The following is an 11,302-nucleotide window of genomic DNA, read 5'->3' on the forward strand; positions in this document are numbered from 1 at the left end:
GAAGGGCCTGGATAATAGCTCACTGGTATTGTGGGTTGGAGTGCTATGTTGGAAAGTCATGGTCCCAAAGTTCACAACCCCAATGAATGAGGGGGCCTAGATCCAAGGACCTCCAGCTACTCAGATGATTGCCTCAGCTACTGAGCTATGGGGCAAAAGAGGGAGGAATGCATCTAGCAGAGACCCCAGGAATGGAATGCCAGCCTGCATGGGGAAGTGGCATTTTTTGGTACTTAGATGACCAAAAACACCATGTAGATGGCCAAATATGGACACTTAGATGACCAGGGAGGGACTAGACCATCACCCTCGTTTGACTTAGCATGATGCAGCTTGGTGACAAATTTCAATAACAGACTTTCATTCTGCTGTTGTCCTTTTGGGATATTCTAGGAAGACAAATGCCACAGCAGATGACAATCAGAATTATGCCACAAAATGTGATCTCGCCACAGGGAGAAAAAAATAAATAGCACAGTGAACTCCACCCAGAGTCTTTTTTGGGGTTTTTTTGGAGAGGCTTGTGCAAGATTCCAAGTGAGACATTTTGTGGAGTATTTCTCCAAATATACCTTCCAGTTTTGCTAGGAGATATTTTCACACACAGGATGTAGGCAAATAGCCAAAGCAAAGGAAATACAAGTAAAGAGCTGTTGAATTTGTAGCATCAAAATATGGGAAATGTTTACATTATTTTCTCATAATAGGGATTTTTATTATCTCATAAAGGAGATTGCTTCTTGCTTTAGATGATTCCCCATAAATTGCCTTTCAGCAGTATGGAGGTTTTCTGAACCTCAGATTTTTCACATGAAGGTTCCCCAATACCATGAGTTTTGCATACGGAGGAAATCAGGAGAGGCAGGGACTTTTTTACCATAGCAGGGAATTTTTCACTATAGGAAGGATTCTGCTCAGGAAAGTCTAGATATAGGAATGTCCTTAAAGGAAGTCTAAGCCTCAGTGACATGCCTCTCATCACATGACCCGCTCCTACCAAGAACTCCATTCCATCACAGAGACTCTAGGAGGAAGTAGCTATGGGGAGGTTGTTTCCATTTCAATATTAAAGTGTTCCCATGCAATACATACATCTCAATTGCTGTAACTTTAAAAATACCTCGAAAAGCTGTGAATTATTTAGGGCTGGGATTGTCTTCTGATGCTCATATAGCACTTAAAACAACAAAGCCCTGGTCTTTCACTGTAGCCTCTAAGGGTTAATGATGATAATCATCATGATTACCAGTGGGAACATCTACACGTACAATTAGTGCACACGAATAAACTCCAGAGCTTATTGATCTGGAGCTTTATGCTCCTGGGTGTGCCATTTGAACGTGCGTCCAGGAGCAATTAACTCTGCAGCAATCAGCTCCAGTGTTTATTCATGCGCAGCACGTGGAACCCAGTTGGAGCAGTCCCGGCTGGCGGCGGGCCGGGGGTTTGCCTGCCAGCCCAGGGCTGATCCAACCACATGGAGGGGTTGGCTGGGGCATGAAGGTGTTTCAGTGCAGGGCTAGCCAGCAGGTAGCCCCAGCATGGAAGCACCTTCATGCCCCAGCTAGCTGGGTCAGTATTCGCACATACACTGCTGCGCACAAAAATACTCCACAGCAGGGTAGGATTTGTATTTACAAGTCCTAGCCTGCTGCAGAGTGTATTAGTTTCCTGCACCCTAATAGGGCCTCATGTATAGATGCTGGGATGTTTATGGCAGAGCTAATTAATCACCTCCACAGTAAACAGCCCATGTAGATGCACCCAGTAGTATTAAATTAAGGCCAGTTATGGGCCCTAATTTTAAGCAGCCACAGTGGATGGAGAGGGGTGGGGAATGAGCAGAGCAACTGAGGCAGCATGGGTCTGCACTGAACCCTGAAAAGGTGTGATAGTAAATTACTCCCCTACCACTCCCAATGCAAGATATGAGCCAGAGGAAGCACCATGTATCTCTGAGGGTATATCTCAACTTCAGTCACAGCAGTGCAGTGTAGCTATACCAGAGCTAGCTTTGAACTAGCTAGCTTGGATATCAGTAGCAGTCTAGCCCCAGCAGCAAGGAATCAGTATGGGCTGTAAAACCCACCCACGGAGCAGAGCAAATGATCCTGTGCTGATCTCAGTGTTGCTGGTACCCGTACCTGAGCTCACCTCTGTAAAGCTGGGCCAGATATCTCCGCACTGTGCTGTAACAAGTACTGTGCCTGCTGTCTAGACATACCCTGCTCCTCCTGGAACAGCCTAAGTACATATCTCCCCATAGTGGAAAAATAGGACTCAAGGCTTAATCTATCCCTTAACAACTTTGAAGCACTTTAAATATGGAAATTGCTAGAGAAGTGCTAAGTTTATCACTTCAGTGCTGCTCTGGAACCATTAACAGCAAATTCTTGTTGAGACAGTTACTGGTTGTGTCACATAGGCCTTTATCCTTTCTACATCATTTTAAACACAGCAGGAAATGCTGAACTTGTGCTGCAGTAAATTAATTTGCTATAGTTTCCATAAGCAATTCTTGTCAATGGAAGGCACATTGGTTTTCCTTGGTATTTTGTGAAAGTCACTGGCTCAATCCCATACTCCTGAGGAGGTAAAACCCTCACAGACTTCAGTAATAGCTTATGGTACCGAGTCTTTAATATATTTCTATAACAAAAGCATGGTTTAATATTTCAGAGGAGAAGAATTTTATGTTTTACAAAGAGCAGATGATCTGAATTGATTGTACCAGTTTTCTTCAGTACCATGATGGTGTCAATGCAGCTAACAGCTCAGAGGAACTTAACTCTTATTTAGGTGTTTAACCATGGTGAGTTTAGGCACCTAAATATGAACTGGGTCCTAAAATCCCTGCCCCTGAATCTGTCCCTTAATGACTCGGGTAGCATACTCTAGGCTTAAAAAATTGACATCCCTTTTCCAGAACTAGATAGGTAGCTATTCCTGGTAAGCACGTTAGGGAAATAATAACCTGTTTCTACAAAGCAAGCCAAGGCTGTGCTGTCTTTCTGCCAATGCAAGCAAACATGTCGAGCGCAGGAAAGTAAAATTAATGGCCTTGTGTGCAGAAGTGAATCTGTCAAAACTCATATCAATGTCACGTTGCTGCAGCAAGGAGTGTACACGGGAGTTATTTGTGGGGGAGGAAGATGCAATGGAAAGGAATAGGGGAAAGAGAAAAACTTTCTCCATGCCAAAAGCTAACAGAGCAAGAGTTCTGGATTTGACCAGATGTTGATAGATGCGATGAAGCAGGATCCAGGGAGAGAGCGGCCATGTCTACACAAGATGCTGACTGTGCAGTTGGCGTCACCTGGCAGAAAGCATGACACGATGCTACTGCACAGTAGTAACAAGCCATTGCGCAGTCAGTAATGCTACTGCCTAGTCATTTAGTACTTATATAACCTGTGCAATAATGACTGCAGAGTCAGCATCTCATGTAGATGCTGCCAGCATGGTGTAAACCCCAGTGCCCTCCTCCTTCAAAAGGAGGCCCAGCAGCAGAGGGCTGAGCTGCGCAGCAGAGCACTACTGATGGACCTCTGTGGTGGTTGTGTCTTGGTATTGCTCTTTGTCCCAGTCATGCCCATGTTTTCAGTATGGCTCGCTGGACCTGTGGATATATAATTCATTGGTAGGGAGACCTACCGAATTCATGGCGGAAGTGGGGTGCGCAGCAGGTCCTTTAATCTTGTATGTTCCCCTGCATGCCTCTCCCCTCCTGATCATCAGGGAAGCAAAAGCCATAGTTTTAAACACGGCACCATTTTTGCTTCCTCACCAGTCGTCAGCAAGCAGTGGGGCCTCTGAGGCCCTTAGCCAATTAGCAGCAGGAGGCAAAAACAACACCATATTAAAAACCACAGTTTTCACGTCCCCACCAATCAAAAGCAAGCTGCAAGTGAAGCCCCTCCAGCAATCAGCAGCAGAGGGGCGCATGGGGGAACCTGCAAGACTGAAGGAGCTGCAGTGCACTCCACTGCTGCCATAAATTCAGTAGGTCCCTATTCACTGGTAAACTAAAGAGGGACAATTTCCTAAAAAATGGAGAGAAAATGTTAGAGTAAGCATCTATTTATGCATCATACTAAAAAATTCATAGCAATACTACAGTATAGATGGACACTGCCAATTTCTTTAAAATGTGTAGAAGAGCCAACTCTATCTGGAGTAAATCAGCATAGCTCCACTGAAGTTAATGGAGATGTCCTGGTTTATACTAGCTGGTGGCTTGGATCACATCTCTTCTAGGTTAACCAATCCTCTCATATTAACCGACCCAGTTACCTAAACTGGCAGTAGTGCTATACAGTAGCTGGGGAGCAGGCTTGGGGTGTGGGGGGGGAGGTCTGTCAGCATATCCAAAGCTGATGGTTTGCAGTATTAGGACTATGATTACAAACAAAAAATCTGACAATTGATCAAAGCTTGTAGTGATATCTTTTAATAGACGCAAAGGGTCAGGTGAGCAGTGAAAGCTGAACTATGTTACACGTCATGAGTGAGATTCTTAGCTGGTGTAAATCAGTGTAGCTTCTATGCAGTCATCTGCAATCTCACCATAAAATGCAAACCCTCAAACCACAAACAAAATAATCATACATCACCCATAGGTCTCTTTGCTTACTTCAGAAGAAAGACAGATATTACTTATACGTGGAAGTGCAATGGCCTTTATGCCACAAGCAATTATGCACATATGTAACATAATGCATGTGTTCAGCCCCAGTTGACTTCAGCATTTGTCTCCAATTTCTTTTTGATAGAGACAGTCTCCCGGACATTACCAAACTGGGGAATGCTTGAGATCTAGATCTGAACTCTGTTGCTTGGCCTTTCCCTATTGGAATCTGTGGTCTCTGTAGCCGATCATCTGTTATACTCATCACTGTTTTTCAATGAAAAGAATTTAGACAAAAAGGCAACTAATCAAAGACACTTTGTATTCAAAAGTGAAATGTTCAGGTTTGTTCCCTTGATGAGAAGAGTTTATTAGTTTATTCCTGACTTGGTGTTTTCCTTTCTTTTTTTAAACAATAAATTGTCAACAAGCTGATTAATTTACCACGTCCTGTTGCTAATTTCCTAGAATCCTCATCACTCGTTGAAAAAAATTGCTGCATGAACCAAAAGTTAATTAATTTCTTTTTTTTTTATTCCAGTATTCTCAAATGAGAGATGAAGTGTTCAAGTCAAACTTGGTGTGTGCATTTATTGTTCTTGTATTTATCACCGCAATCCAAAGTTTACTTCCTTCTGCAAGGTAAATACAAAGACATCTTATTACAATTCTTAAAAGATTTATATTTCTAGAATATCAAAGGCTATTTAGAGTTTCCAATAAATGTTTGGAAATACATATGCAAATTTTTCCTTGTCATATACTTCTGTGTTATATTATCTTCTGCTCCACACTAATCTTCTCTTCATGAGAGGCAAGTAGAAAGGTGAAACCCTCCATACCTGCTGGCAGTATCTTTTTTGTGAGTTGTAAACAGAACTGCCAATTTAAATGAGTGGAAGTTGTACTCAAAACAGTACTCAGTGTGGCCTCAGGTTTCTACAGATAACGTAAAAAATGCTTAGTCTTAGAGAGCAGAATTAGTTCATGGTTATTAATAGCTTAATAACTGGTTAAAAAGTAATCTTATTTTTATATTTATGAGCTATATCACACTACATGCATTTGTCTTAGTAAGTGCACTTCATATGTGATATGTAGAAATGACTACCCCATAGAGAACATCTGGAACAGTGAGAAGATGACCCACAGCAGGTGCAGACATTCCCTCTCCCAGGAGAAACTCTCCCAAGTGTGATTTAACCCTTGTTGTTCCTAAGTTACTTTTCACCTAGAGCAGCCATTTTTATCCTGGGAGATCAACCTGAACATCTGTACACTCATGGTTTTCTTGGAAAAGAACAGCGACTTTCCCAGGAGAAACTGAATGTTTGTGTGAGGCCCCAGTAGATCTTGTCCACCTCTGGATAAGTTTTTATGGGGCTCATCAGGTGTTGACCACTTATAGTTCCCACTGGTGTCAGTAAGAGTTGAGAATGATAAAGGAGCAGACCCTTTGATTATATTACATGCAGGGAGTTCATGAAGCACAAGCAAAAACATCAGACTGTCATTTTTGTCCACTGTCTCTTGCAATTTAACACAGCATTTTCTAAACTATATTTTGTTCTGACAACTATGTTTCTTCTCTTTCTCATGACCCAGGTGAACATAAAACCATAGAATCATAGCAAAGTATCTATCCACTAGCATAGACAAAACCTTGGCTTTTCATTTCCAAAAGTGACACGGCTCATTTTGCCTTTAGGGTGAGAATCACTACAAAACAGGCTTTGCCTAGTCTCCAAGGCACCTAACTCTCAAACTGCTATTAACATAAATAAACTAGGCCCCCGTGGAGTAACTTTGAAACTATAGTGACCATACAAGGATTCAATACATTATGATGGTGATGATGATGATGATGGAGAAACTCAGGTAGGACACAGGCCATTTCAGAAGCAGGTTTGTTAAATTAACAGCATCAGGATTAGGCTAAAAAAGCGTATGAAATAGCTGATTCTGGGCTTGTCAGTTCTGTCTGACTCTCAGCACCAGATAGACGGATATTGTTTGGGAAAAGCAGCTATAATGTCTTTAGCTTCATCGATGACAGTTGGATTCATGGCTTATGTAAGTATTGAGCAACTTGGCTTCCAGTGTACTACTGTATGTTAAAGGTCTTGCTTTCCGTAAATGGGAACAAAAGTCAATCTGAGAAAGATCAGCAAAAGTTCATTTTGATCATTTCAAATCAACAAAATTCTTGCACATACAGAGTCAAAGGCGACAACTAGACACTCGACTATTACTAAACAATTTGAATGGCCAGGGACCTCAGCTATTCTCTTATTTAAGAAGATAGTCAGACTTGTCATATTCACTTGTCCCCCATCCAGTTCTTTTTATTTTTGACTGAACTCTCAGGGGCCATGTGGATGGTAGGCGGCTGTCACTTTTTCAGGCAGAGTGATAGTAGATGAGACTTCCTACAGATAAGGTAAATCTATGGAAAGAATATTACCTCACAAAAAAAGCAAACAAATTAACTCTACCAGCAGGCCCAGGCACCCTTTTCTTTTGTTCATGCCCACACACACCATTTGCCTGTGCCAGAGAAAATGCTAGAAAAACTTTATGGGAGTCTGGTGCACAAATCTTGTTTAGTACCTTTGAAAATGTAATCCTTAAGGTCTTCTAAATCTTCAGCATAGTAAGGGTGCCCTCCACTTAAAAAAGACCATGAGAGGGATAGAGGTCCAATGTTCAAATGACAACCAATTTTCTATATTTGCAATCATGGAGTGCCATTCCCTTGTAAGGAAGTGTTTAATTACAATCCAGTGGTTACTAACAAGACAACAAAGGGACATGGTACAGACCCAAGCTTTGGATACGTGTAAACCTATAGATCCCAAGTCCAAATGTAGCTGAATGTGTTGTACGCACACTTCTATGATCCTATATGCTTTCCTATCCCCTGCTACTGCTTTCTTTCATAAAATGTCCATTTCTTCAATCACAACACTCATCATTGTATCCAATCCCTCCAAATCTGTCTATTGGCTCTTTCCAGGTGAAGGATTGTGAGGTAAGGGAGGCAGCAGAGCTGAACGCTCCTTGTTTTTGACAATGCATTTCTTTCTAAGCTGGACTGAAGCTTTTAATAAAAATCCCAGAAGCTTTAGACATGTGGTTTTCAATCCATTTATCAATCATATATTTTTAAAAATCCATTAAACGCTTTCTCCAAGGCCTGCCCTTATATGACGAGGATGAGCATGTTGCAAAAGTCTATACTGGAATTTCTCTCAATTCTCACAAAACCTAGCTCTCTGATAAAATGAGCCTGGCTCTTCTTTTTAATTTTTTTTTTTTTTTAAATCACACGCATATAGCTAGGGTGACCATATGTCTCAGATTGTACAGGACAGTCCCAGATTTTGGAGGCCGGTCCCGGCCAGCTGGTGAACAGTAAGATGAGCATGGAGGCAGAGCAGCAGGAGCTGTGAAATAGGAAACCCCATTAACACTAATTGTTACTTCACAGGTGATTTTTAACACATGTGAAGAAAAGAACAGTGTGTCATTAATGGGCCTTTGACTCCCTGCAGCCTGTGGAGAGTGGGGGGGGCGCACTGTCCTGAAGTTCACATTATCCCATATAGTCACCCTATGCATACCTACTGTAGGATTACAGTATGCCCTCAACCCCTATCAGATTTACCTGATGTCCACTTGCTAAACACATCTTTAAACATAATACAGGGCTCTTCAACTTCTAAGCAGCTAAGGGACACAGTCCATGGCAGCAGGGGCCACATGCTGCAAGGATGCCCCACCTGCTGCAGCATATGCCTGCACCTCCTCCACTGCTTCAGTGATCCTACATGCATGCCCTTCCACTGCTACATTGTGCTTCACACAGGCATCCCACGACTGCACACGTGCCTACATGGGCATCTTCCCCCTGCTGCATCATGTGCATGGCCCTTGGCTCACCCTGAACTCTCCCCATCATGAAGGAGGGATGGAAAGCCTGGAGGCTATGGCTGCTGTTGGAGCTAGAGCAATAGGGGGAGTGGTGGCTTAACAGGAGTCCAGGGGCCACATGTGTCCCATGGGCCACCAGTTGGACAGCCCTGAAGTATATTCTTCTAATCACAAATTAAACAGCATTGTGTTCAGGAACTGGTCTAAACACTGAGTCTTGGTGCCCGATTTTACTTCATGCTTGCCCTTGGCTGTGACTCTCAGAGTTTCCCATTTCTAATATTTCGTCTTTTAGCACTTCTCATTTGCTGTGTTGCTGCCAATGATATTATGAAGTGAGTTTATTTTATTTTAAAGTCCTGCTCCTTCCAGTATATTAATCTTCCCTGTCTAGACTGCTTGTTTTTCTTCTGGTTGCTTGTGTATGGTAGGATTTATGGAGCTTGTCTATGGGATCTGTTTTCCATTGAACATTTTTGCTGCTAAATCAATCACTTCAAAACAGCAGCAAAATCTGACACGCACTCCCTTTATATGGATTCCTCTCCACTAATTTTCACAAGGCAAACCATAAGAATTAGGAATGAAGAAACGTCACACCCATCTGCCCTGCAGCTTTTTCCCTTTCCTTTTTCTTCTTTCATATTATTCTGCTTCATGGAAGATTTCTTCATCTAGAAGTTGAAAGGTTACTGTCAAGAATAATAAAGGCATATTTTGACCTGCAGTTTTTCCTGATTGTAAAGCCCATATACATTGTTTTGAAAACAAAATCCTATTCCTAAAGCATGAAGATAATGATACCAGTTGCCTCAAAGTAACAAATGAGTATCTTTAAGTATGGAGGGTGGTAAACATTTAGATGAGAAAACAGATTTAGAGCTTTAAACTTACTAGCTCCCATTTCATAAAAGAATTTAAGCACGTTTACATGCCTTTGATTTCAGTGGAACATTGCCGAATGCATCACTAGTTTGTCGAATAGGAACGGGATTATGCATATGCTTAAAGTTAAAGGCATGCTTCAGTGTTTTACTGAGCTGGGGCTCCAGTGAATAATTGGAAACACAAAGGACAGGAAATATTATTTAAATGATCTGAGAGGCAAGTCAGTACTCCTGAGAAATACCTTAGCCACCATCTTTAGTATCACTCAGAGATATGCTGCGTGCTGTCATGCTAGAGAAGCGAAGTCAGTGGCCATCATCACATCTAGTGTATACAGAAGTTTCTGAATTTTATCTCAGTTTACACATGTCCACAAGGAAGAAAAAAGGAGGATATTTTTATCCATGTGTAGTCTTCTTAATTTTCTTTTGAATTTTAGCATATCTACAGCAGTTTTATCCTCTGAAATGTCACGATGGGAGATTATTTAAGCGGCACAGAGCAATGCCCCCCCCCGATGTAATTACCTTCTATGAAGCCATTACATTTCATTGCAAACCTTGTAGTTCTTCATCTCTTCCTGAAAAGCCTTGGAATTGATTCAGTTTCTCTCTATATGCTCATGTAAGCCTGTTTATCATCCCAGAGCAATCTGTTATGCAACTTTTATTTCTGGCTGTTGTGCTTGGTTATTTGAGTTGTAGCATGTTTCTCCATCTCACACAGTCTGCTGCTTTTTAAACAATTGCATCTATTTAAAAAATGATGAAGATACTAGTTGCTAGGCAGTTCAGCAGTTGGTGCTTTGAAATATGTGATAAGACACCCAGGCTTTGTTTCCTGAAGTCTAGTCTCTTTGGTCTTGATGCAGTTGCCCTTGGAAGATGGCCAATGACTTCTCTGCAAGCTGGATCAGGGTGGGTCTCTACAGAGTCTGTAGACAACACCAAAGAGGCATGCTGGGTTTTGGTCCAGATGACAGTTTTTGGCTTATATAAGAATGGAATTGGTCAGCTCCAAAGGAGCCTTAGTCATCCGTCTTGGAAGAGAAAGGCAGGCAGTGTAGTGCCTATGGAAGTATATGTGGGTGTAGGAGGTAGCCACTGGTTGAAGGCCTCTGAAGATGGATCATGAACAACCTGGAAATGTTTTTAGTTTGTTTTTTGTTATTTTTGCTTCTCTCCTCCAAATCTCCTGGTTTTAGTCCCTCTGTCCTAGGGGACCATGGTATATAATTTGCTCCTACTGATCTTCTACTGACTTGCCTCTGCAGATTAAACTATCAATAAATCTGTTAAATGCTTCTGTTTGGATTTACACTTGCAGTCTCCACAGTGATCCATATACAGCAAAAGCTTTGTTATCCAGCACCCATGGGGAATGTGCCAGATAACCAAATATGCCGGTGACCTGAGAGGCCACCGCCTCTCCTGCCGCATCTGATGTACCACCACCCCTCCCGCTGCGAGGGGCAGGGAGGGGGGCCAAAGAGAAAGGGAAAAAGGAACTGTTATCGTGGGGGCTCGGCAGCACAGGCTGCTTTGCCCCAGGCCGTGGAGACTTGGCGAACCCATTAGTGCCACGGCGGACACTTACAGTTTCGCTTTTACCTTACAAGCCAGCACGCCGGTTAATAGAGTATGCCGGCTTGTGAGGTGCCGGATAACACGGCTTTTACTATATAAAGCCAAAACAAAAGATTTATGTAGACCCAGCTTAAGTATATGGAATAGCTATTGTGCTCTCTCATGTGAAAATACACAAAGTGAAATTGAAAACGGGTATCTAAGTGTCACATGCGTATCCACATAACGGCAACTTTTTTTCATTTGCACACAAGTTTAAGACTCTTTC

At 42.2% G+C, this 11,302-nt stretch overlaps 1 protein-coding gene across 1 annotated transcript in view; it reads left to right on the top strand.

Moving 5' to 3' along the window:
* The window catches only part of ADCY8 (adenylate cyclase 8), a 155,713-nt gene that overhangs the window by 104,007 nt on the left and 40,404 nt on the right, over positions 1-11,302 (top strand). The window contains exon 9 of the mRNA XM_025205410.1: positions 5,169-5,269. Coding sequence (XP_025061195.1) covers positions 5,169-5,269 — 101 coding nt within the window. The remainder of the gene's footprint in view (positions 1-5,168; positions 5,270-11,302) is intronic.

This window comes from Alligator sinensis, unplaced genomic scaffold (assembly GCF_000455745.1).
Source record: "Alligator sinensis unplaced genomic scaffold, ASM45574v1 scaffold307_1, whole genome shotgun sequence".
In the NCBI taxonomy this organism is placed as follows: Eukaryota; Metazoa; Chordata; order Crocodylia; family Alligatoridae; genus Alligator; species Alligator sinensis.